The sequence below is a fragment of the Trifolium pratense genome, linkage group LG2, assembly GCF_020283565.1.
Source record: "Trifolium pratense cultivar HEN17-A07 linkage group LG2, ARS_RC_1.1, whole genome shotgun sequence".
In the NCBI taxonomy this organism is placed as follows: Eukaryota; Viridiplantae; Streptophyta; class Magnoliopsida; order Fabales; family Fabaceae; genus Trifolium; species Trifolium pratense.
Window position 1 is genome coordinate 56,051,202 of NC_060060.1, and position 27,601 is coordinate 56,078,802.

Genomic DNA, 27,601 nt, shown 5'->3' on the forward strand with positions numbered 1-27,601 from the left:
ATTGGGAGAAGAAGTTGTTAACTCAGTCCCTAATTTTTTTTTATACAACATATCAAAACTAAATCTTAGTTATATATTATTAAAAAAAAAATCTTAGTTTTTTATCAAATATTATAGTGGTGAATGGTGATTATAATTTTATAAATTTAAACTTCAATCTCTATATATTTCTCTCTCATACATGATATCCATATTAATATCTTTTCTCTTGGTAATATTATTTTTTTGTTAGCATATCATAATATCCTCAAACCCTATTTTCATTTGATTTTTGTTTTATTTTATTTTCGTTGAAGTCACCAACCATCTCTCTCTCTCTCAAGTAACCTTGCGCGCGACGGAGACCCAACTCTCTCTCTCTCTCTCCTCAACCAGAGAGAAAAGAATAATATTTTTATCATCGATTTTCAATTTTAACCCTTAACAATACAATCCTTCAATACGCCAAATTCTTATCTTCAATCTTCTGCATCATCATCAGGTATCTGCAATCAATTCGCTCTTCAATTTTCTTACTTCAATTTTTTTATTAATTTTAATTTAATTTTCTCAATTTTATTACTATTTGTTCTTATAAACCCGTGTTTGCGTGTGCATTATTATTATGCTATGCTCAAATTGTCAAAGTAGGGTTTTTAATTTTTATAATTTTAATTTTAAAGTTTTGATTTTTAATTTTATCTATTTCCTTACAGAGTATACCTCAGGATAATGCCACTTTCTAGGGTTTTCATTCTGGGGTATGATTTTCATGTGAAGGTATTTTTTTTTTTGTTACTTTGCTTTGATTGTTGATTCTTCAAGGTGATGCATTGTGCTAGTTCAGGTGTTGATTGTTGTTTTGTTTTGAAGTTCTGATTTTGTTGATCAGAGTGAAGGTTTAGTGGTGAAGTGCTTGATTTTTGAACGATTTGTTTGTGATTGAGATGGGGTCGTGTGGTGAACCTGCAATTGTTGGTGATCCACCTGGTTTGTCTGTAATGGAGCAGCCTTTGAGCTCGGGGTTTGCGGCAGAGTTAGATTCTGTGCAGGAGTTGTGTTCAGAGGAAGCTTGTAATGGTATGGTTGATGGTTCTTTGGAAGAGGCTCATGTGGGTTGTTCTGTTAGCTTTGTTGATGTTGCCGAGGGGTCGTGTGATGCTTTGAAAAAAGAATGTGAAAATGGTGATGTGTTAAAATTGGAGAAAACTGTTGAAGATGATTGTGGGAATAGTTTGGGGATTTGTTCGGAGGACATTGGAGTGTCTGATCTTAGAAGTGGTGAATTGTGCTCAGAAGGATATTTTCAAGATGATGGCTATGTTGACTTTCCGTTGGAGTCAATAACCTCAAATAATTTGCAGAACCATTGTGCTGAACAGGGTGAGCAGAAGGATATCATTGAAGTTTCTAATCTTAAAAGTGGTAGATTGTGCTCGGAAGGAAATTTTCAAGATGGACACTACGTTGACCTTCCGTTGGAGTCAATAACCTCAAATAATTTGCAGAAACATTATGCTGAACAGGGTGAGCAGAAGGATGTCAAGAGCACAATTTTTTCCTCTGCGGGAGATGATGCCGAAGTTCTGGAAGGTAACAACGATGGTGCTGATTTGCTAGCAGGTGCTGTCAACTGTGTGTTTGATGCAAGACATTCTGAAGTGTGTTTGGAATCAGATTTCGTGACAGGTTTGCTAGTTGATTACAACCAGGAAAATGAGCCAGAGGAGATCATGAGAAATGCAGATAGCTTGCCAAGGGTTGTAGAAAAGTGTGATGCTTTAGATGGGATGGACGCCAATTCTAGCAGGCAGATATCTCCTTCACTGGATATGGAAGTGCCGTCAGGTGCCTTGTATATAGATACAAAAGTAGAGAGCACAAGTGATATGCTACATGACCAGAAAAATGGCGAGGATTGTGACAGTACTCATGAAGAAAAGATAAGAACCGATGTTGAAGAAGAAATCACTATTAATTCATATGTACAAGCAAATTCCTCACCAGATTTCCAAAGGACCTTGAAGACTTCACCTGTAGTTGATTCACTATGTCAGCCTACCTTGCTGGATCCAGGGAGTGAATTGCAGAATGGCATATTGCAAATAGAAGATAATTTTTGTATATTGAAGGATTGTTCTGCAGATGGAACTGCCAACTCTACCATTAGAAAACCTTTTTATCCAGAATCAGGTCACTCCTCTCTTGTTTTAATCACCAACAGCTCTCCAAAGGTTTTGCCGGATCTCCTTTGCAACGGTGACAGTGTTTCCATCAACAATAATTGTGCTGTAGACAATCCTGGACAGACAAATAATGATGGGAAAGAAGCTGTTGAAGTTGATTGTATCACTGAAAGCATACTGTTACCTTCTCAAAGGAGCAGTCAGAGAACCAAATTTGGTCGCAAGACACCAACCAGAAAGTCTTCTAGAAAATCTAAGAACAAACCCAGTGTGACACATCCGGGTGGGGGTATGATGATTAACTTAGAGACTGCTAGAAAGAAAAGAAGTTGTTTATCCAAACCAGCTCGTTCTTCTGTCTGGGGATTGCTTGGCAATATTGAACGGTTTATTCAGTATGAAAATGAGCTTGAGGTTAGTGAATCCATGTGCCAGATTGAGGGTAAGGCTAGAAACGAGCATCAAGGTGGGAAAATGATTAAGAATGCTGCAAGTTCTGGGTCATTAAGTTCAGTTCAAAAGTATAATGTTTCAACTTCAGCTACTCGTTTTCGTCTGAAGATCAAGTTTGGAAAAGAAAATGATACACATTGCTCAAATGTTCCGGAGTCTGTTGGTGGCTTGGCTTCTGCTTCCCACATGGGGTCTGATTCAGGTTCTCAGAAAGTAACCAACAATTCTGCAGATAAATTTTCTGAAGTGTCGGCTTTAAACAATTTAGAATCATTTAGAAAGGACCTGGACAAGGATTGTGCTGTTGTAAATGGACAAATTGTAAATAGGCAGTTAGAAAATTCTAAAATAACAGAGAAGTCAGATGGGGATGCAGAGGAACCATGTCACGGAGTTCCACCAGAGAGGGTGGTTGAAGAGTTAGTTAAGCCAATTACTAATTCTGTTATAGATCCAGGAACATCGCCTGATTCAGAAGTCATTGATTCCATTCCTGAAGTCCAGGTTGGAGAGAGACATGAAGAAGTTGTACATCTTGCTGTGTTAGGTTCTTCTAATGAGTTAAATTCTAATATGGATGTTACCTTTGGGAAGAGAGAGAAGAAGAAAGACAATCTTATTTGTTCAGGAAATTGTGTCACCGAAGATGGATCACAAGGTCAACCAGGGAATAATATAGTTAAGCATTCAAAGAATCACAGACGTAAGAAGAACTACAATGATGTGGTTAGCTCTTTAGAATTACCTACTTCCACTGAGCTAAGCAAATCTGTAAAGAGTAAAGAAATGGCTGCAGAATCATTGCCCTGTTCTGGACAGGTTGTACTTGGAGTCTCTACCAAGGCTTTGAAAGTTAAAAGTGATGTGAAAGTCAAGAAAACTGGTAAAACATCTGGTGACCATGGGTTTTCTGAATTCCAGCGTTCCAATGATTTGCCGTCTTCTACAAGACCTTTGGGTCGTAAATTGCCTAAAAGTCTTGAACCTAGTGAAGCTAGCAAGGCCAAATCAAAAGCTTCTGACTCGACAGGCAGGAAAAAGTCTACTACTGGACGCAAGGAAAAACAGAAAGAGCCAATTAACAAAAGTGAAGTCAAGGGAAAAGGTGTCTCTCTCAAATCTACATGTGAAGTGGAAGATCACCCGCATCCAGGTAGCTTTATGCGTCAGATTGACTGCATCATAATGTGAAATTATCCTTGTATTTGAAATCATCTTTGACGTTCCTTGTTTCCTTCTTGACCATCTAAATCTTGTTTTCTAGTATTATTTCTTAATCTCACATGTTGCTTGCAATAAATGTTTTTGGTGTCACGTCAGCAGATGTAGTTGGAAATCATAAGTTGGATGCTGTTGGAAAAATTGATCCCAGTGACAACAGTGTATCTGTCAACGTATCTAATTTGGACATGCCGCCTGGTTTTGGTTTGGGAGAACAACCTCAGTCACCGCGTAATGCATGGGTGAGTTGTGATGATTGTCACAAGTGGCGGCGTATTCCAGCTTTGCTTGCTGACCGGATTGATGAAACTAACTGCACCTGGTATACAACGTTTCATTCATACTAGTTATTATTCATTACCAATATGATATAAACATGTATTTTGTATTGATGTCTGGGTTATTAGGTTTTATAATGGGCCTAACTCATCCTTACAAAGGCTTGTAAGGTGGGGATGCCACTCTTTATAAAGTCATTTTAGGTCTTATCTGTCTAATCTGGGACTTGAGTTTTACCCAATACACCCTACTGGCTTGTAAAGTGAGGGATTTCCCAAATATGGGTTTCAATCACAATTTTTTATTTTACCGGTTTTGATTCATATTTATAGTTGACTTTTTTATTTTTATTTTAAATTTTAAATATAGAGGTACATAAGGTAAATATTGTTTCTATATCATTCCCAGTTTCTTTTAATAACTTGTTTCTTATCATTAATGGTTTTCTTTTAAAGGACTTGCAAGGACAGCAGTGATAAAGCCTTTGCTGATTGTGCTATCCCTCAAGAAAAATCAAATGCAGAGATTAATGCAGAGTTAGGACTATCATATGCCTCTGGTGAAGAAGATGTATGTGAAGACTCCAAAAATTATAAGGAATTAGAATATCGACTACCATCAGGTGTGTGGTATTAGCTAGGAAGTGTTATTATTATTAATTTTTTTTAACAGAACTAAGATTGAAACTAGCCTATTTCAGCCTCTTAGGAATGTCATTTAATCTTTCTTGCTGCCTGATATGCACTTTGCTTTATGCATTGCAGGTTCCCAAGAGTCAACTTTTACCCGCATCTTCACCAATGAGTTTCTGCACCGCAACCCGAAAACTCAGACTATTGACGAGGTCCTAGATTGTTCTAACTTTTTGCTTGTTACATGTAATCATCATATTATATTATTTGATTGAGTTCAAAATTGGTTTTAGCACACACATGATCATGTTGGTCTGACATGTACTCCCTCCGGACTCAAATGTTAGCAAAATAAGTTATTCTTGGTCTGAGATATACGCAAATTTCTAACTTCATAAGTTTAATGTTATATATAATTTCAAATATCCTTTAATTAATGCTCTCATGGAACAAGTTTCTATAAAAAAGTAAATGCATAGAAATGGCAGTTTAGAGAATAAGTTATGCTTTTGATTATATCAATAAAATTAAAAGATGTTAAGCTGTTAACTAAATTAACATTTTTAATTAGTGTGCAATTGGTTACTTTCGCTTATATATGAGTATAGAGAGAGCATATGAGTATATATGACAAAACTGGTCAAGTTGGATTGCTACTCAGACCTTCAGAGGGACTGAATGTTCTTTCTTCTTATTGGAGGATTTACATATTGTCTAAGATTTATATATACAGTCATGCGGGATAACACTGAAATTTTAACTATGAACTTGTAGGTAATGGTTTGCCATTGCAAGCCACCTCCAGAAGGTAAGTTGGGATGCGGGGATGAATGTCTAAATCGGATGCTTAACATCGAATGTGTGCAAGGAACTTGCCCATGTGGGGACCGTTGCTCCAATCAGCAGGTTTATTGGTTATACATTTTTCCTCTAAAATACAATAGTATCAGACCTTGCCAAAGAGCGTGATTTGTGATTTAACTGTTCAATTGCAGTTCCAAAAACGTAGCTATTCCAGACTGAAGTGGTTTAAATGTGGGAAAAAAGGTTATGGGCTGAAGGCACTTGAGCGTGTAGCCAAAGGCCATTTCATTATTGAATATGTTGGAGAGGTGATGTGGACAATATTATTCTTGCTTTTTATTATCTCCATACCGTTATAATAATGTTACATATTACTGTATTATGATATATGAAATATTGACTTTATGTTCATAATGTTTTTATGATTCAAAACAGGTCCTTGATATGCCTGCATATGAGGCACGTCAAAGAGAGTATGCTTTGAAGGGTCATAGACATTTCTATTTTATGACCTTGAACGGCAGTGAGGTATGACATCTGCATACTTAAATGGAAACAACTTCGTTTATTTTTATCTTAGAAATATTCAATTTGTTATTTTTAGTATTTGCCGAGTTCTTTGTTTGCCGAGTGGAAACATACATGAATTTTATTTGTCTTTTATCCCAATGACAAGAAACGGAAATGAGAACAAGCTGACATATTGGTGGTTATTATTAATGAAAACATGTAGTTTGAAATTGAATAACAAAACAAACTGAATATCCTCCTAATTTCAATCTCACTATTAGGACAAAAAGTCGAAACAAATAACAACCCAGATTAATCATCACTACAGGCAAGAGTAACTCAAATAGTTATCTTCTAGATAGCATTTAAAACAAATTGGAAATTTTATTGTTATTTATTAAATGAAAACAAGAAACAAACCGAAGACCACCTTAAGGCCACCAATGTAGTGGACTAAATGAACTCATCTTATATTGTACTGTATCTACACGCTGGACAGCATATGAAGAATATTGTGCTTGTATCCACATGCTGAACAGCATATGAAGAGTAAGACTTGGATAGTTATCACAATTAATCAATTATATATTTTTTCATTTCATGCTGTTTGTATTATTAATATTATTATTAGGGTTTTTCTACCATGTGCAAATTTGCACATGAAGTTCAAAATAGTAAGTTTGTATTTAAACTTGTGCATTTTATATTAAATGTATAACTTTTTAATAAATAATTGTTGTTTTTCAATAAAAAGTTACTACTTTAAGTTGCTTTAACATGTGCAATATTGCACATGTTAAAAAAACCCTTATTATTATTATTATTATGCTGTTGAAAATTGTGACTTCTGTAGTTGATTCAAAAAGATATGTTATTATTATTTTTCCGGATATTTTGTTAGTTATTTAGTTCTATTTTTCATTTACATCTCGGTATTTACAGGTGATTGATGCAAGTGCAAAAGGAAACTTGGGGCGTTTCATTAATCATAGTTGTGATCCTAATTGTCGGACAGAAAAGGTGAGTGTATTATTATCTGCATTTTTTTGTTGTTTTCTAAGTAATGTGAATATATATTATTATCATATTTGAGAAGCTTAATTCTTTGACATTTTCATTGGAACTATGTTCGTGTTATTAGCGTATAAGTGTATGGCAAATTTTAACACATGTATCATTGTGCTGTGACTACTGTCATTATTGTGCGTTCTTGCTTGTCTCATGACTAGTTTTAGAACCTGCACAACACAGGTTGAATTTCATTAATGGATGTAGGCTTTTTTCAGAACATATCCTTAATGTCATTTTATACAATGACTGGACCATGAAATTCAGAATTCTTCTCTTGTTTTAACATAACTTGACCTCATGTTGCATCCTTTTTTTAAACAGTGGATGGTGAATGGGGAGATCTGTATTGGACTGTTTGCATTGCGGACTATCAAGCAGGTGTGCTTTCTGCCTCCGATTATTACCTTTTGTGTATTTCTTTGTTAATTCCATTATATCTTGTAGCTTCGTATTTTGGAATTTTTTTGCTGTTATGTTTTGAAATTGATTTTGAGTCTTTGTATCAGTTATGTCAATTTATTTTCCTGTACGTGTGTCTGTTATGCATTGTGATTATTGATCATACAGGAAAATGTGAAATTTTTTACTTTCTGACTAGGAGTCTGAAAACAATTGAATTTTCCACCTCTCTTCTACCCCTGAAATAATATGAATGTTTGGTCAATTGAGCCAAACTTATTCTGCAGAAATGCCTAATTGAATTGTGTAGGCTAGGCTTTGATCAATGTTTGTTGCACTTGCTCTTTTTTGCATGTAGTCTCGTAGTTACTTACTACCCTGATTATACTTTGTTGTTTTTTACTTTTATTCTTTTGATTTGCAAGAGAGAGCGAAAAAAGTGTTCGCTTCATGCTTAGATTAACCATTTTTGTAGACATATGTAAATTTGTTTCTAATCCAGAATCATCTGTGAATGTTATTAGATATAAAACTCTTCACGCAGTTAATGAAATAGATCAATTTGGGTTCTCTTTTTATATAATATGAAGTTAAATAAATAACATGATTTGGGTTCTCTTTTTATATGTTATGATGTCTTTAAACTTTGAAGAGATTAGTGGTGAGGTTTTTTAGGGGAGGGGGTGGGTTAGATGATGTGTGTTGTTAGTATGGAGGCTTGTGGTCCTTTTTCCTCAGCTTATGAATTTGGAATTCCAACTTAGCCGTTAAATCCTTTATTTGGCTGTAAGCATGTGTGAGAATTATTCAGTGCCAAGCTGATGTTTTTTCAACCACCTTCCCCAGGATGAAGAATTGACGTTTGATTACAACTATGTAAGGGTTTTTGGAGCTGCTGCCAAAAAATGTTATTGTGGTTCACCTCATTGTCGAGGTTATATAGGCGGTGGTGATCCACTTAATGCTGAGCTTGTAGTTCATGGTGATTCTGATGATGAATATCCAGAACCCATGATGCTTACTGAAGATGGTGAAGTTGAGGACAACACACCTATGCCCTTTGATAATGTTGATACAGAGTCTTCTAGGCATGTATTAATGGACAGGGATGTATTGGACAAGTCTACAACTGCTATAGATGAAGATGGTTCTCCTGGGAAAGATAGTTCTATGAACCCTGCCTCTGCTGTTTCCCTGCTGCACAGTTCAGTTGAAGTGGAAGACTCAAAAGGCAATTTACCATCTGATCAAATAGAAGAAACTTCTCAGCAAATGGAGGATACAACAAGCAAGCCCATGCCTGCTGTCAGCAAAGTGTTGTCGAATTCTACTGATAGTAGAGAATCCAAGTCTGAAATGGTTGAAGGCGGGAATGGTGTTTCACAATCACATCTGCATGTGAAGAAGACTTCTAAACTAAATGCTTCTGTTAAAAAGGCTAAAGTCAGTGCTAATGCTGCAAATGGTCCTACAGCTGAGGTCGCAGCCAATCGATTGCCAGTGTCATCTATCAAACACAAAAAAGTAATCGAAGGTTCTTCCAATGGACGGTTTGAAGCAGGTTTGTCATCCTTATATTTTATGGTAACATGGTTATTAAAAAACTGGTTATAATGGATGAACCTTTTCCTTAATTGCAGTTCAGGGGAAACTTAATGAGTTGCTGGATGGAAATGGTGGAATAAGCAAAAGAAAAGTAAGTACTTTATATACTCCAAATAGGTACATTTATTTGGAAGCTTGTCTATACAGGTGGCCTCTGGTGTGCTTTCCTGCAGTTCATATTTATGTTCTGTAACAAAGCAAGAATTATTGCTGTCGTATTTTAAATTTTATGTTGTATGATCAATGATGAGAAATAGTTTGTCTTCTTTCATATTCCCTTTTTTCAATTTTGTTTCTTGATGCTTTAATAGTGGAGGTATTGTTGGGCTTGCTATCTAGTCAGTTTTATGGTTTCTCAGTTTTCACCATTTAACTCACCCCACCCTTTTCTTGTCACAGGATGCCACTAAAGGCTACTTGAAACTTTTGCTTCTCACCGTGGCTTCAGGTGATAGATACACCGGTGAAGCAATTCAAAGGTCCTCTCCTCTATTCTCTTTTTTCCTCTTATTTATTTTACTCTTCCTTCATTAAGCACATGTTATAGTTGTGTACACTTGTACTAGATTTATTCATTGTTTATGGACATGTAAATACTTGCTAAAAGAAATTTAATCTTTTGGTTGCAGCAATCGAGATCTTTCCATGATCCTTGATGCTCTTCTGAAAACAAAATCTAGAGCCGTGCTGAATGACATAATTAGTAAAAATGGTAATCTATACTTGCTTTGCATTTAATGAAATTTTTCTCCAATTTATCAGGAATGTGAGAACCCATCATACCTTTGGCTGTGTCATAGAGTAACTATAGTATTGGCTTTCAGGTTTACAGATGTTGCATAAGATCATGAAGCAGTACAGGCAAGACTTCAAAAAAATTCCAATACTACGAAAGCTTCTTAAGGTACTTAAATGGGAAATAACTCATACTTTAGTTCTTTGTTAGCTTCGTTTTTCCCAAGGGTCTGTTTAGTTGGGGGAAATGGAAGGAAGGGAAAAAAAAAGTAAATTTACCACACTTTCCCTCCATTAATATTTCTCTCCTCACTCACCTTGTTGAACCCAACATAATATAAAATCTGTCTGCTCTGCTCTCCTCCCCTCCGTTGACAAAACAAACCCAGAGATTATGTATGCCACCTCATTTCAAATAATTGCATTGCAGTCGTGAAATCAATAGTTGTGTATGGTAAAATTATATTGTAGAGTTTGCATTGTGAATTTTGTCATGTTTTCCATCCTCACATAAGATTTGTATAATAGACATCACTTTAGTTTTAAGGTGAGATATGGGACAACAATTCTGTATTTTTCTTTCATTAATTTTTTAGAGAGAAGTGCTTCAAACAGTGCAGTTTTATCTTCTAATTTTATAAACCCTAGATTATGATGTGTAATTTTTCATCTAAAGAAGTGTGCGCTTTTCCTTATGATACTAAATTGGGGAGGTCTGCGTAGTAGTTGGAAACAATGTTTATGGTGATATTGTTATTGCCCATAATTCTTGTGTTATATTCACTCTTATGCTTTTTGTACGATGCTGTTTGAAATGCTCGCTTAAAACTAACGTGCATTTTGTAACTTCTGTTCAATGCCCATATGTTGATATTTGTGTGATGTTTATGCTTTTTCTTTCCTTCATTTAGATGTCAGCTAATTTCCGTAGTCATTCATTTTGAATGTTAAAATATGATAAATATTGATTTAAATATTAATTTGGGGCATAGATTTGACCATCTATACTCTTCAATAAGTCACCACCAAAATAAAAAACTCTTCAATAAGTTGATAGCTGGCTGTTAGATCCTAATATTTTCTTTGCTTTCCTCCTTTTTGGCTCCAAATAGACTATTAAGAAATTATAGAGCATGTGCCTAAACAACTTTCTTTTACAGGTCTTAGAGTACCTGGCAGAAGGCAAGGTTTTGACACCCGAACATATCAACAGTGGTCCTCCTTGTCGTGGAATGGAGAGGTCAGGAATTTTCAAACTTTACCCCTTCTCCCCCAATCTATTAAAGCAATTGTAAAATATTGCTGAATTAGGATGCTTTAAATTTTACTTTTCCTCCATCTCCTATTTTTTTGAGCTATTACGATCAACACAAACTACAATAATATGTTGAGTGCTTAGAAACATTATGTGTTACTTCAATGTGTTACTTCTAATGATTTCTCCCTGCAAATTCATATACCAAAGATTACACTATTATCTTTGGTATAACGTCACTGAAATTATTTTGTTTCTCTTTTAAGTTCTATTCTTTTACTAATAATTGGTTTAATGTTCAGTTTTAGGCGTTCAATGCTGTCTCTGACAGAGCATGATGACAAACAGGTATTGCCACAATCACCTTCCAAAATACGCTATTAGATAACTTTTTAGCTATAGTTGTGTCTTTTTTGAACTGGTGGGAAGCGGATACTATTATTGTTTTTTATTCTTTTTTATGGGCAAGAATTTGAATATTTTCACTGATGTTTGCACTTGTAGGTCCATCAAATTGCTCGAAGCTTCCGAGACAGATGGATTCGAAGAAATGGCAGAAAACGTGGCTATATGGACAGGGATGATAATAGGGTGGAATCTCACAGAAATTTCAACTCTAACAGATTTCCAGTATCACACAATCATAGGCACGAGCAGGGATTAAGACCTAAGGAAGAAATTGATTGCGGTCAGCAGTCTACGCTCATGACAACTTCAACTTCAGTAGATGGTGGCTCCCAGGAGGGCTGCTCTACACCGTCTTTGGATGGAGTTGAGATCAATGGGGTAAAAAAGCGTAAGCGCAAAAGCCGATGGGATCAACCAGCAGAGACAAATTCATATTATGCTGCTGTTATTGGCTCTACCAATGAAAGCCAGAACATGAATGAAGAAATTCCACCAGGGTTTTCATGTCCAATACGTTCTTTAAACAGTGCACTAAACTCCGGCGGTCCTGCTTTGCAAAATGCAAGCCATTCCGGATGGCCCTCTAGTTTAGTTACTGGTCAGCCAAAAGAGAAATTCAATTCTCGTTTGCCCGTCTCATATGGAATGCCATGGTCTGTTGCTCAGCAATATGGAACTCCTCATGCTGAAATCACAGGGTGTTGGGTCACTGCTCCTGGCATGCCTTTCAACCCATTTCCTCCATTACCCCCATATCCACGGGATATCCAAGACTGTCAACCTTCTAATACTAATGGTATGGAAATTGATCAACCTGCTGAAGTTAAGCAACAGGGTGCCAATGGTTTGGTTAATTGTTGCTCAGAATCAGATGACATGACTACTAGCACAGCTGGTGCCAAGTCCGAAGACACGAACCTTGAATGCGAGGATGATAAACACGACACTAAGAGGTTGAAGGGTGACTCCAATGATTTGGGGAAGAATTACTTTAGACAGCAGAAATGGAACAATTCAAAAATACATCGAACGTGGTTCAAGAGGAATGCATGGAAATGTAACGACAACAACTCTAGTGGTGATATGTGCAGTGTAGATGTAGATGTATCAAAAGAATCCAAAGTTACTAGTTATTCGGAGGATGCAATCTGTAGAGATGAGAAAGGTGGAAAATAATATTTATTAGTATTCACAACAGCAAAATCATTACTGTTCACAGGATAAAAAGAAATTGTTTTTGTTTTCTTTTTTCATCCATATACTCAATTCATTTATTCCTGGATCTATTATTCAATGAAAATTCATTTGTTCCTGGGTCCATTATTCAATGAAAATTTCTTTCAATTTCAGCATTCCTCCTTCACTTTTTAGGATGCATTGTATAGTTCAAATTAGTTTTGATCCATCATGAATCAATTACTGATATGGCTGATAATCATCGACATATGGATTATTCTACTATAATATATATATTAATGGTGTTATTAAAAATGTGTCTGTCTGTGGAGGAAAGCAAACTTATTTGAACCATACTACTCTCCCTACTTCCTGGACGTTACCTGGGGTCTCCCGCTCTTCTGGATACTGATCTCCCCGAACATTCAAGAGGTAGGTGTTTCTCGGACTGGTATAATCCTCTCAAAATGGAAAACCTGTTACAGTCAGTTTTGCTCATGTTCCTTGCTCATTTTCTATTTTAAACATTTATGAATTGATGCTCTTGCTATCAATTACTTATGTCTGATTTATTGTTTGGACTCAGCAGATCAGTTATTTACCTAATGTCTCATATATCACATCTATCAAACTATAGTATCTATTCATTCATTTACCATCATATATGTAAATGTATGTATGCAAAGCTAGTCCAAAAGCTTCAAAATAATAGCTGTGAATGTAATTAGGATGAAATGTTTTGATTTTATAATGGCAGTTACATTGTTGACATCTTTTTGGGTTTTTTTCCTTTTCAATTCTTATGTTTGTCTGAATTTTGATCTGCCCCATTTTGTATACAAATGAAGGTTGATCTAGTTGGTGTTGAGTAAGTTACAACCCACAAAAGCGAAAGCATTTTTCGAACTTATGAAATCTGTCTTGATTCTAGCAAGTCTACAAGACATTAGTTAGTTAATTTATATACTATTTTCTCCAATGAATATTTTTACTTTCTTGATTTCTTAATTAGCATCCATTTTTAATTTTTTTTGCCAATAATCAGCATCCATTTGGTCCTTGTTAATATGTTTTTGCAGTCTACTCATTAATGCTAACAAGAGTGATCTTTCCATTGTTTGGAGCGAGAGAACTCTTTAATTGAGTTTAACTATTATAATTATGGTTGTTTCAGTACACCTTTTTCAAGTGTCACCCTCTTCATGAAAATACAACTTTGGGTACAAGATCCATCTCAATTTTGAAAGGATCATATGTTCAGCTTCCAAAGAAAACCGATAATTGACGCTTTGTATGCAGTTTCTCCATTCCTGTACACGGACTGATTCTGGGATCATTTCGATATGGTAAAACAAACTGATATACGAACCACGTCAACTTTGAAAAGCTCAGTTATAATGAATATGTTAATCATGTTTTTCTCCTAGAGATAACTATGTTCATTGATTTTTTATTATAACTCTCTTATAGTCAAGACTATGAAATAGACATCCTATGTCAAATTTTCACACATATTGTCCCATAAGTAAGACTTGCCAATTTTTATTGATATTTATGAAGAGAGTATAGACAAAAATTTCATATATATTATAGTCGTACAACTTTCTTATAGTCGAGACTACTTAAATTTTTACAACTTTCTTGTAGTCAAGACTATTTAAACTTTCTTATGAAAGAGTATAGGCAAAAATTTCACATATAGTTAGTATAAGACTCCATATTCAGTTAAGATACTTTTGATTGCAATAATTTAAATGAACTTGGCTAAGTGATATAATTATCAAAATTTCTTGTACCTGAAACCATGTTACAACAATTTTACTCGTTCAATTTTACTGCGTCCTTTTTATGAAAGCTAATTTTATCAAACATGATATGCAACAGGCGACGGCATTTGATTAGTAATAAAGCAAGGACAAAGATATATTACACCTTGATCAATTTGCTATTTAGCTTTTAATAGTGTTACACATACCAAAACTAGTGTCACAACAAGCATCAATATACACACATTGCATAGAATTTGCTAATTGATTGAATACACACAAATTTGCCTATTCTTTTCTTTTGACAATGAAGGAGAATAGCAAAGTGAATTGTTTCAATACTGAGTCCAAAGATTTTTTGGAGACAAACCACTAACATGCAATCTCAGTACTAACAACTAACATCACCAAGCAGTAAGGGAGAAAGAAAAAAGAATCCCCCTTCTATTTCAACAAAAATAGAAAGATAGAACATGGTTTCTCATAAATCTTCTTTATCTACAAACATAGTTTTTTCTTTCGAGTATTTACTTATTCAACCATTTCTTGGCGACCATGAGTGTATATACGTACCTCACTAGTACCGCTTCAGCAAATTTCTAATACGAACAAAGCACCAAGTTTTGAACAATGTTTTGTGCTTTCTCCAACCATCAAAATGCTTACCAATCACCTTTCTATAACTAGGCCTCTGCTGAACCAAAATCCAATATTCAGCAATGTTTGGCCTCACAGTTATGTACTCATTCTCTAAATCCAAGAGTTTTAAACGAACCAAAACCGGAATAAGCATCACATCGGCCATGGTAAACTCTTCGCCTGCCAAATAAGGTGTTTCACTCAGTTGTCTCTCGACTTCGTCAAGCAGCGTACCCAAATGCTCCCTGCTCCTTCTCAAAATATCAGGGTCTTTCAATTTTTCTTCTGTTTGATAGGCTTCTCTTAACTTTCTATGGTATGCACCTGCTAGTTCAGGGGCATCTGACATACGAGCAATCACCACCCGCCTTATGAACTTGGAAACATAAACTCGGTATTTGTCTGGTATATGGGAAAGGGAAAAATATTTAGGGTCCCACTCTTGTATCTTCTTCATCCATTCCATCACTTCACTTCTACTGCTACTGATATCCTCATATCCTGCGGAGACTACAGCAATTCTTTCTATGTACCTGAAAATCATTGGCACTGTAAAACATCTGTTTGTAACAAAAAGCACTTAAAACGCATACTCAAATCCAACATTTCATTCTTAGTAGGCTGAACACTCAGTGATTAAGCTTTATCGAGAATTCATGGAAACAACTTAATCATATAGTTAACTTAATTAAAAAAAAAAACTTTCTTGGTATCGCACAATAGGCTACTTCAACGGAAATCAGTCTAGAGAGTAATGACAAATATGCAGAAAGCAACTTTATGAGCAATCAAATTCTGATTTTGTTTTTTTAAAAATCATCCTTGGTTAACTTATAATGCCGCATAATTCTTCGAAACAAAGTTTCGCAAATTATAACGATCTATTCAAAGGCAGCGATGACAGAATGATGAAGAAGGTTTGAAGAGAGCATACTGAATTATATCAATAGTCTTGTAAATGATGTGAGAGCCGTTCTGGAAAACAGGGAGGCTTCCGCTGGGATTCATCTGAAAGAATGTGGAATCAAAGTTCTTGCCAGTTATGGGATTGACATGGAAAGATGTATAATCAATGCCTTTTTCTTCCAATGCAAGTCTCACTTTCTGGCTGTCCAAATCAAATGGATGATGATATAACTGCATTTTAATATCACCGCCTAGGAAGTTTCTGGTATGTATTTGTATTTCTAAGAGTTAAATATGTTAAATCCAACACCAGAAATCGTTCAGAAAATTGAGGTCTGCAAAACAATCAAAGATATCCAAGTTGTGATTAAGCAACAATTCTTGGATAGAAGCTTACAAAACACAAAAACTAAAATCAACACGAGACAATGTAAGAAGGATCAGGAAAAGGATAACCATCTTTCACTTGGTCACTCTAAATAAATATCAACAGGGCAGGCACGTATGTAACAAGAGCCAAAATGTGATAAAAGTTTTGATATCATAAGTCATAATTCATAATTGACGCATGAATGTATAGTACATAAAAAGTCAAAACCTATGAAGCACAACCACAAAACATCATACACCAACATCGACAAATTGACACCGATAATAATTTAAGAAAATAACATAATTCAATGTAATAATAAGTGCCGGAGTCGGACACAGACACATGTCTGACATCGGGATACACCTTATCCGAAGAGCGTGCGTGTTTCCCAGGGTCAAAACCACAGATTAAAATATCAAATAGTATGTATTAATGTCATTTCCAATATCAGAAATTCAACATGCAATGTTGATTAGACATATCTTTTGAATTCCTGTTTCCCTTTATGATCCTTAATACACCAAAAATCAAGGGCATTACTAAGTAAAATTTCAATATATACTATATAGATGTGGCCTAATAACAGAGTACTGAACACTAAAATATGAGAATTAATAACATAGAACAATAAACTACTTATCTAACCCTAGAAAATGGATGCTTTACATCTTTGATAATCAGTCCACTTAAAAAAAAAATCAATTTTTAAAACAGACGGTTAATAATAATAATAATAATAATAATAATAATAATAATAATAATAATAATAACAATAAAGGGTTTGTTGAAGTAAGTAGAAGATTGACTCAGAAAGAAGCAAAAGAAACAATAGTGAATGCAGTTACTATATGGAATGATAAAGGAGAAAGAAAGAGAAATACCCAGAAGCATAGGAGAAGAAAAGAAGGAAGATTTTAGGGATTGAATGAAAGTGGAGAGTGGGGAATGAAGAGATAGAGACAAAAAGAAGGTTCTTTTATAGAGTTAGTGAGTTTGCAGAAAACAATGAAACAAATGGCGAGAGACAGAGACAGGGACAGCGAATAAAAGGAAAGAGGAAATTACCTACGCCGACAACACCACAACGAACGCAACACGCTCATCAGATTTTAGTTTTTAGTTTACAAAAATAAATTAAGAAAATGTGTACGTGGGCTCGTTATAATAACGGTCACGACTCACGTTTAAAAAGTTTTTTTTTTACTAACGTTTAATAAAAAGTTTTAGAAAATGCTAAAAGTGCCCCCCGTTTAAGTATACAAAATGGAGAAGATCATAATTGCGCATACTAATTAATTTTATCTTTAATTTTCATTTTTGGTATGCTTAACAAATATTCCGAGCATATGACCATATCGCTTTGGAGTTTTTTTTTTTTGTTTTTTTTTCCACCACCGTTTAATATGGTTCGGGGGTAAATTCTGAAGCCCCCTCCCAATCGCAGTTGCAGGGGATCGAACCGTGGTCCTCCCTATCAAGTTCAATGCCAATCACCACTGAATTAACTAATGATTGGTATCACTTTGGAGTTTGAACGCGAGTAAAAATATTTAGTCTAACAATATCAATATTACTAGTTTAAATTTGCTCATAATAATTGTAGGTGGGGCTTAAATGCAGTTTTACTCCCCTTATTTTAATTGAATCAAAATTTTATCCCCTATTTTAAAATTCGAAATTTTAACCCTCTTATTTTATAATTTTTTGGATTTTACCCCCTCTATGATATTTGTTACCAAATAGCTTCATACATGTTGAGATCAAGTACTTAATGTGATTTATCATAAGTGTTTATATATAGGTTATAGTATATGTTTTTTTTTCAAAAATTATTATAAAAAGCTTATTGAGTTTGGTAGTTTATGAACATGTATTTGGTATCAAATATCATGGGGGCAAAATCCAAAGAATTATAAAATAGAATGGTTGAAATTCCAAGTTTTAAAATAGGGGGTAAAATTCCGATTCAACTAAAATATAGGGCGTAAAACTGCATTTAAGACTTTATATATATGTGGTCTTAGTGCGACAAATTTGGACTTGGATCCTCTCCATCTCTCTTCTTCCACATTTTGTTTTTATCTCCCTCTAAATTATGGAGAGAAGATTAACAGTATGTTTGTTTAGGTAGATTTACAAAAGAGAGAAATAAAAATGAGAGAGATAGCAAAAAAATTAGCTATTTCTATGGTTTGGATGCAGAGAGAAATAAGGAAAGAGAAAAATATAACGGTTAGTAACCGCCAAAAATAAATCTCTCCAAATTATTAGAGATTTGTATGATAAGAAGTGAAATAAACAATTTCACAACAATATCGTCACTCAACTAGTTTATTTTCTTGTAAAAAAAGGTAAATTTATTATTTTCTCATTTTTATTAATTTCTCTCTTCTCATTTTTATCGATGTTGCTAGCATAGTTCTAAATTATTGTCTGTAGACACAATATAAAGTCCTCACAACAGCATTTCAATTACGACTATATTATGCCATAGTATTAAGGGTCCCAGTGTAACCACAAGTCACAACCGCAACTGCAATTTAGCCAAACAACATTTGTAACAATTATAATATCTTCTAGCACTATCAATTGCAAAAAATAGCTGTTAGTTAAAATTTCACTATGCTAGAGTTATAGGCTTATGGTGCAGCTAAAGCAGTTACTTAAAAAACTTTGTACTGAATCGCGTATCGTGGAGCAATAGTTGTTAACATTATGCTATCATTGTTATGCTATAGTGCTATAGCCGCTATTTGACAGCACCGATATCTTCCATGAGTAAAGAAAGAGCTAATCGATCAAATCGAAATTACGTAATGTCCTATAGGAGAGAAAGAAAGAGTTGCTCAGTGTGTCTAATAATTTGCTCAATAGTACATTTCACAAAGAAAGTAATTAAGAAATAGATTTCACGGTTTCTTCCATTGCATGAAAAAAACTTGTTCTGGCAACCATGTATCCAAAGTTGTGGACCTCACCTTGTAACAAAATCAGAAGGTTCAACCATTATAAAATTTGTAAACTGAGAAGGAACAAAAATGTATATAAACCTTTGATAAATGCACTCCTAGACTCCGGTGAATCCCTGAAAATTGTATGCAAATGAAAATTCCTAGGTTCACACTAGCCCATCGTGGTGCCCTGAAATAATAAAATTCCAAAAAAACTCATTAATTTCAAGAATAGAAGAATTTGCAAGATCAGATGCTAAACTTTACACTGCTACAATGAACAATGAATGTGGCTGAATAATAAAATTCCAAAAAATAGAATTTGCAAGATGAGATGCTAAACTTTATATTACTAGCCCATCGTGGTTCACACTACTCCATATTACTAGCCCATCGTGGTGCCCTGAAATAATAAAATTCCAAAAAAACTCATTAATTTCAAGAAAAGAATTTGCAAGATCAGATGCTAAACTTTACACTGCTACAATGAACAATGAATGTGGCTGTTTTGCTTCCTTTCACATGACAAAAACTTTCAACTATACTATATCTCATAATCCTAAGTAAATTCAATGTTGAAGCATCCCCAGAATCAGATGATAGGAACATAAGCAAAGGGAATGAAAAGAAAAAACTTAGAATTGAGTGAAACACTTTTAAATAGCTGGATTTAAGTGCTCAGCGCAATGGTTATTAATCAGATCATGATTCAAATTGTGAATCAGAAGACTTTTTTTTTTTTTCAGAAACGTGAATTGAATCTTATCATCAATAGTAAGATAATATGGCAATAAAAATGTCATTTTTAAGTAAAAAAACCAAGTGAGACAAGAAAATAATAAGCAGATATACCATTATAAAATTTCTAAACTAAGAAGGAACAAAAATGTATATAAACCTTTGATATATGCACTCCAAGACTCCGGTGAATCCCTGAACATTGCATGCAAATGAAAATTCCTAAGTTCACACTAGCCCATCGTGGTGCCCTGATATAATATAATTCCAAAAAAACTCATTAATTTCAACAATAGAATTGGCAAGATCAGATGCTAAACTTTACACTGCTAGTCTGCTACAATGAACAATGAATGTGGTTGTTTGCTTTCTTTCACAAAAACTTTCAACTACACTTACATTTGGAGTTTTGAAGCATTTACATTGAAACTGCATTCAGACCAACAGTTTTTGGGTCATCGACAGACATAAACTCAATTTAGGAACATCGAGTGACCTGCACTCAATTTTGCATCGAAGGCACCATGGAACACAACCATCTTCCCAATTTATTGTTATGAAAAAATTATTATCAAGGGTCACCTCAACTTGTGTTTCAAGTATGAAAAAATCAATGGATATATACTCAACCATTTTCCCAATTTCCTGTTATATATACTACCCCATTTTCCCAATTTCCCGTTATAGAAGCGATTTAACTGATATCAGCGGGTTTGGAAGCAATTTAGGGACATCGAGTGACATAAGCTCATTTTAGGGACGTTGAGGGACATAAGCTCAATTTAGGGACACCGAGGGACATAAGCTCAATTTAGGGACACCGAGGGACATAAGCTGAATTTAGGGACACCGAGGGACATAAGCTCAATTTAGGGACATCGAGTGTCATATGCTAAATTTGGACAGCGAGGACATAAGTTCAATTTAGGGATATCGAGGGGCATAAGCTCAATTTAGGGACACCGAGGGACATAAGCTCAATATAGGGTCACCGAGGGACATAAGTTCAATTTAGGGACACCGAGGGACATAAGCTCAATTAATGGACACCGAGGGACATAAGCTCAATTTAGGGGCATCGAGTGTCATATGCTTAATTTTAACATCGAGGGACATAATTTCAATTTAGGGATATCGATGGACATAAGCTCAATTTAGGGAGACCAAGGGACATAAGCTCAATTTAGGGACACCGAGGGACAATTTAGGGACACCGAGGGACATAAGCTCAATTTTAGGGACGTTGAGGGACATGAGCTCAACTTAGGGACACCGAGGGACATAAGCTTAATTTAGGGACACCATGGAACATAATCTCAATTTAGGGACATCGAGTGTCATATGCTCAATTTAGGGAGATCGAGTGTCATATGCTGAATTTGGACATCGAGGAACATAAGTTCAATTTAGGGATATCGAGGGACATAAACTAAATTTAGGGACACCGAGGGACATAAGCTCAATTTAGGGACACCGAGGGACATAAGCTCAATTTTGGGACATCGAGGGACATTAGCTCAATTTAGGGACCTCGAGGGTCATAAGCTCAATTTAGGGACATCGAGGGACATAAGCTCAATTTAGGGACACCGAGGGACATAAGTTTAATTTAGGGACAACGTGGGACATGAGCTCAATTTAGGACATCGAAGAACATAAGCTCATTTTGGGGACGTTGAGGGACAAAAGCTCAATTTAGGGACACCGAGGGACATAAGTTCAATTTAGGGACACCGAGGGACATAAGCTCAATTTAGGGACACCGAGGGACATGAGCAAGATTTAGGGACACTGAGGGACATCAGTTCAATTTAGGGACACCGATGGACATCAGTTCAATTTAGGGACACCGAGAGACATCAGTTCAATTTAAGGACACCGAGGGACATAAGAACAATTTAGGGACACCAAGGGACATAAGCTCAATTTAGGGACACCGAGGGATTTAAGCTCAATTTAGGGACACCGAGGGACATAAGCTCAATTCTAGGGACGTTGAGGGACATGAGCTCAATTTAGGGACGTTGAGGGACATGAGCTCAATTTAGGGACACCGAGGGACATGAGCTCAATTTAGGGACACCGAGGGACATCAGTTCAATTTAGGGACACCGAGGGACATCAGTTCAATTTAGGGACACCGAGGGACATAAGCACAATTTAGGGACACCGAGGGACATAAGCACAATTTAGGGACACCGAGGGACATAAGCTCAATATAGGAACACCGAGGGACATATGCTCAATTTAGGGACACCGAGGGACATATGCTCAATATAGGGACACCGAGGGACATATGTTCAATATAGGGTCACCGAGGGACTTACACTCAATTTAGGGACACATCCAGCACATTAGCTCAATTTAGGGATCTCGAGGGACATTAGCTCAATTTAGGGACCTCGAGGGTCATAAGCTCAAATTAGGGACAACGAGGGAGATAAGCTCAAATTAGGGACAACGAGGGACATAAGCTCAATTTAGGGACACCGAGGGAAATAGGCTCAATTTAGGGACACCGAGGGACATAAGCTCAATTTAGGGACACCGAGGGACATATTCTCAATTTATGAACACCGAGGGACATATGCTCAATTTAGGGACACCGAGGGACATATGCTCAATTTAGGGACACTGAGGGACATATGCTCAATATAGGGTCACCGAGGGACTTACACTCAATTTAGGGACCTCGAGGGACATTAGCTCAATTTAGGGACCTCGAGGGTCATAAGCTCAATTTAGAGACATCGAGGGACATAAGCTCAATTTAGGGACACCGAGGGACATAAGCTCAATTTTGGGACATCGAGGGACATAAGCTCAATTTTGGGACATCGAGGGACATTAGCTCAATTTAGGGACCTCGAGGGTCATAAGCTCAATTTAAGGACATCGAGGGACATGAGCTCAATTTACGGACAACGAGGGACATGAGCTCAATTTAGGGACATCAAAGCTCATTTTAGGGACGTTGAGGGACATAAGCTCAATTTAGGGACACTGAGGGACATAAGCTCAATTTAGGGACACCGAGGGACATAAGCTCAATTTAGGGAGACCGAGGGACATGAGCTACATTTAGGGACACCGAGGGACATGAGCTAGATTTAGGGACACCGAGGGACATCAGTTCAATTTAGGGACACCAAGGGACATCAGGTCAATTTAGGGACACCGAAGGAGATAAGCACAATTTAGGGACACCGAGGGACATAAGCTGGATTTAGGGACACCGAGGGAGATAAGCTCAATTTAGGGACACCGAGGGACATAAGCTCAATTTTGGGACATCGAGGGACATAAGCTCAATTTAGGGATATCGAGGGACATAAGCTCAATTTAGGGACACCGAGGGACATAAGTTAAATATAGGGTCACCAAGCGACATAAGTTCAATTTAGGGACACCGAGGGACATAAGCTCAATTAAAGGACACCGAGGGAAATAGCTCAATTTAGGGACATTGTCATATGCTTAATTTTAACATCGAGGGACATAAGCTCAATTTAGGGACACCGAGGGACATAAGCTCAATTTAGGGAGACCGAGGGACATGAGCTACATTTAGGGACACCGAGGGACATAAACTCAATTTAGGGACACTCAGGGACATAAGCACAATTTAGGGACACCGAGGGACATAAGCTCAATTTTAGGGACGTTGAGGGACATGAGCTCAATTTAAGGACACCGAGGGACATAAGCTCAATTTAGGGACACCATGGAACATAAGTTCAATTTAGGGACATTGAGGGACATAAGCTCAATTTAGGGACTTCGAGTGTCATATGTTCAATTTCGGGACACCGAGGGACATAAGCTCAATTTAGGGACACCGAGGGACATATGCTCAATTTAGGGATACCGAGGGACATATGCTCAATTTAGGGACACCGAGGGACATGAGCTAGATTTAGGGACACCGAGGGACATTAGTTCAATTTAGGGACACCGAGCGACATCAGTTCAATTTAGGGACACCGAGGGACATAAGCACAATTTATGGACATCGAGGGACATAAGCTCAATTTAGGGACACCGAGGGACATAAGCTCAATTTAGGGACATCGAGGGACATAAGCTCAATTTAGCGACACCGAGAAACATAAGCTCAATTTTGGGACACCGAGGGACATGAGCTAGATTTAGGGACACCGAGGGACATATGCTCAATTTAGGGACACCTAGGGACATAAGCTCAATTTAGGTACACCGAGGGACATATGCTCAATTTAGGAACACCGAGGGACATATGCTCAATTTAGGGACACCGAGGGACATATGCTCAATTTAAGAACACCGAAGGACATATGCTCAATTTAGGGACACCGAGGGACATATGCTCAATATAGGGACAGCGAGGGACATACGCTCAATATAGGGTCACCGAGGGACATATGCTCAATTTAGGGACACCGAGGGACAGATGCTCAATTTAGGGACACCGAGGGACATAAGCTCAATTTAGGGTCACCGAGGGACATATGCTCAATTTAGGAACACCGAGGGACATATGCTCAATTTAGGGAGACCGAGGGACATGAGCTACATTTAGGGACACCGAGGGACATAAGCTAAATTTAGGGACACCGAGGGACATAAGCTCAATTTAGGGATACCGAGGGACATATGCTCAATTTAGGGACACCAAGGGACATGAGCTAGATTTAGGGACACCGAGGGACATTAGTTCAATTTAGGGACACCGAGTGACATTAGTTCAATTTAGGGACACCGAGGGACATAAGCACAATTTCTGGACACCGAGGGACATAAGCTCAATTTAGGGACACCGAGGGACATAAGCTCAATTTAGGGACATCGAGGGACATAAGGTCAATTTAGGGACACCGAGGGACATAAGCTCAATTTAGGGACACCGAGGGACATGAGCTAGATTTAGGGACACCGAGGGACATGAGCTAGATTTAGGCACACCGAGGGACATTAATTCAATTTAGGGACACCGAGTGACATCAGTTCAATTTAGGGACACCGAGGGACATAAGCACAATTTATGGACACCGAGGGACATGAGCTCAATTTAGGGACACCGAGGGACATAAGCTCAATTTAGGGACAGCGAGGGACATAAGCTCAATTTAGGGATACCGAGGGACATAAGCTCAATTTAGGGACACCGAGGAACATAAGCTCAATTTAGGGACACCGAGGGACATATGCTCAATTTAGGGACACCGATGGACATATGCTCAATTTAGGGACACCTAGGGACATAAGCTCAATTTAGGTACACCGAGGGACATATGCTCAATTTAGGAACACCGAGGGTCATATGCTCAATTTAGGGACACCGAGGGACATATGCTCAATTTAGGAACACCGAGGGACATATGCTCAATTTAGGGACACCGAGGGACATATGCTCAATATAGGGACACCGAGGGACATACGCTCAATATAGGGTCACCGAGGGACTTACACTCAATTTAGGGACACATCCAGCACATTAGCTCAATTTAGGGACCTCGAGGCAGATTAGCTCAATTTAGGGACACCGAGGGACATAAGCTCAATTTAGGGATACCGAGGGACATATGCTCAATTTAGGGACACCAAGGGACACGAGCTAGATTTAGGGACACCGAGGGACACGAGCTAGATTTAGGGACACCGAGGGACATTAGTTCAATTTAGGGACACCGAGTGACATTAGTTCAATTTAGGGACACCAAGGGACATAAGCTCAATTTAGGGACATCGAGGGACATAAGCTCAATTTAGGGACACCGATGGACATAAGCTCAATTTAGGGACACCGAGGGACAGATGCTCAATTTAGAGACACCGAGGGACAGATGCTCAATTTAGGGACACCGAGGGACATAAGCTCAATTTAGGGACACCGAGGGACATATGCTCAATTTAGGAACACCGAGGGACATATGCTCAATTTAGGGAGACCGAGGGACATGAGCTACATTTAGGGACACCGAGGGACATAAGCTCAATTTAGGGACACCGAGGGACATAAGCTCAATTTAGGGATACCGAGGGACATATGCTCAATTTAGGGACACCAAGGGACACGAGCTAGATTTAGGGACACCGAGGGACACGAGCTAGATTTAGGGACACCGAGGGACATTAGTTCAATTTAGGGACACCGAGTGACATTAGTTCAATTTAGGGACACCAAGGGACATAAGCTCAATTTAGGGACATCGAGGGACATAAGCTCAATTTAGGGACACCGATGGACATAAGCTCAATTTAGGGACACCGAGGGACATATGCTCAATTTAGAGACACCGAGGGACAGATGCTCAATTTAGGGACACCGAGGGACATAAGCTCAATTTAGGGACACCGAGGGACATATGCTCAATTTAGGAACACCGAGGGACATATGCTCAATTTAGGGAGACCGAGGGACATGAGCTACATTTAGGGACACCGAGGGACATAAGCTCAATTTAGGGACACCGAGGGACATAAGCTCAATTTAGGGATACCGAGGGACATATGCTCAATTTAGGGACACCGAGGGACATTAGTTCAATTTAGGGACACCGAGTGACATTAGTTCAATTTAGGGATACCGAGGGACATAAGCACAATTTCTGGACACCGAGGGACATAAGCTCAATTTAGGGACATCGTGGGACATAAGCTCAATTTCGGGACACCGAGGGACATATGCTCAATTTCGGGACACCGAGGGACATATGCTCAATTTAGGGACACCGAGGGACATATGCTCAATTTAGGGACACCGAGGGACATATGCTCAATATAGGGTCACCGAGGGACTTACACTCAATTTAGGGACACATCCAGCACATTAGCTCAATTTAGGGACCTCGAGGGAGATTAGCTCAATTTAGGGACCTCGAGGGTCATAAGCTCAATTTAGGGACACCGAGGGACATAAGCTCAATTTAAAGATACCGAGGGACATATGCTCAATTTAGGGACACCGAGGGACATGAGCTAGATTTAGGGACACCGAGGGACATGAGCTAGATTTAGGGACATCGAGGGACATTAGTTCAATTTAGGGACACCGAGTGACATTAGGTCAATTTAGGGACACCGAGGGACATAAGCACAATTTATGGACACCGAGGGACATAAGCTCAATTTAGGGACACCGAGGGACATAAGCTCAATTTAGGGACACCGAGGGACATATGCTCAATTTAGGGACACCAAGGGACATAAGCTCAATTTAGGGACACCATGGAACATAAGTTCAATTTAGGGACATTGAGGGACATAAGCTCAATTTAGGGACTTCGAGTGTCATATGTTCAATTTCGGGACACCGAGGGACATAAGCTCAATTTAGGGACACCGAGGGACATATGCTCAATTTAGGGATACCGAGGGACATATGCTCAATTTAGGGACACCGAGGGACATGAGCTAGATTTAGGGACACCGAGGGACATTAGTTCAATTTAGGGACACCGAGCGACATCAGTTCAATTTAGGGACACCGAGGGACATAAGCACAATTTATGGACATCGAGGGACATAAGTGTTGAG

At 37.5% G+C, this 27,601-nt stretch overlaps 2 protein-coding genes and 1 long non-coding RNA gene across 14 annotated transcripts; 1 reads left to right on the top strand and 2 right to left on the bottom strand.

Moving 5' to 3' along the window:
• Positions 1-195: 195 nt before the first annotated feature.
• On the top strand, positions 196-12,857 carry LOC123909430 (histone-lysine N-methyltransferase ASHH2). Of its 8 annotated transcripts, none has more exons than XM_045960268.1 (19): positions 196-481; positions 696-759; positions 853-3,771; positions 3,942-4,161; positions 4,574-4,740; positions 4,883-4,962; positions 5,525-5,656; positions 5,746-5,862; positions 5,990-6,082; positions 7,007-7,084; positions 7,457-7,513; positions 8,381-9,095; positions 9,175-9,230; positions 9,539-9,618; positions 9,769-9,851; positions 9,964-10,043; positions 11,035-11,114; positions 11,432-11,477; positions 11,634-12,857. In XM_045960268.1, the coding sequence occupies exons 3-19, from the start codon at positions 927-929 to the stop codon at positions 12,711-12,713; spliced, it is 6,009 nt and encodes a 2,002-aa protein (XP_045816224.1). In that variant the 5' UTR covers positions 196-481; positions 696-759; positions 853-926; the 3' UTR covers positions 12,714-12,857. The 8 variants fall into 8 exon arrangements, with proteins under 8 accessions (XP_045816224.1, XP_045816221.1, XP_045816225.1 ...); XM_045960265.1 differs by having other exon boundaries at positions 214-481; positions 3,939-4,161; XM_045960269.1 differs by having other exon boundaries at positions 244-481; positions 872-3,771.
• Positions 12,858-14,606: 1,749 nt separating this feature from the next.
• Positions 14,607-17,513, bottom strand: LOC123909433 (glutathione S-transferase TCHQD). 3 transcript variants are annotated; one of them, XM_045960270.1, is made up of 3 exons: positions 17,463-17,513; positions 16,053-16,359; positions 14,607-15,651 (listed from the first exon to the last, which is right to left on the bottom strand). In XM_045960270.1, exons 2-3 carry the CDS (start codon positions 16,259-16,261, stop codon positions 15,057-15,059), a joined length of 804 nt encoding a protein of 267 aa, XP_045816226.1. In that variant the 5' UTR covers positions 16,262-16,359; positions 17,463-17,513; the 3' UTR covers positions 14,607-15,056. The 3 variants fall into 3 exon arrangements, with proteins under 3 accessions (XP_045816226.1, XP_045816227.1, XP_045816228.1); XM_045960271.1 differs by having other exon boundaries at positions 17,279-17,480; XM_045960272.1 differs by lacking the exon at positions 17,463-17,513 and having other exon boundaries at positions 16,053-17,264.
• A 1,296-nt stretch (positions 17,514-18,809) lies between these two features.
• On the bottom strand, positions 18,810-20,963 carry LOC123908781. 3 transcript variants are annotated; one of them, XR_006809702.1, is made up of 4 exons: positions 20,486-20,963; positions 20,247-20,337; positions 19,692-19,751; positions 18,810-19,538 (listed from the first exon to the last, which is right to left on the bottom strand). It is a non-coding gene; the product is annotated as an uncharacterized LOC123908781 (long non-coding RNA). The 3 variants fall into 3 exon arrangements; XR_006809701.1 differs by lacking the exon at positions 20,486-20,963 and having other exon boundaries at positions 18,812-19,375; positions 19,448-19,538; positions 20,247-20,390; XR_006809700.1 differs by lacking the exon at positions 20,486-20,963 and having other exon boundaries at positions 18,811-19,538; positions 20,247-20,390.
• Between the last annotated feature and the right edge of the window lie 6,638 nt (positions 20,964-27,601).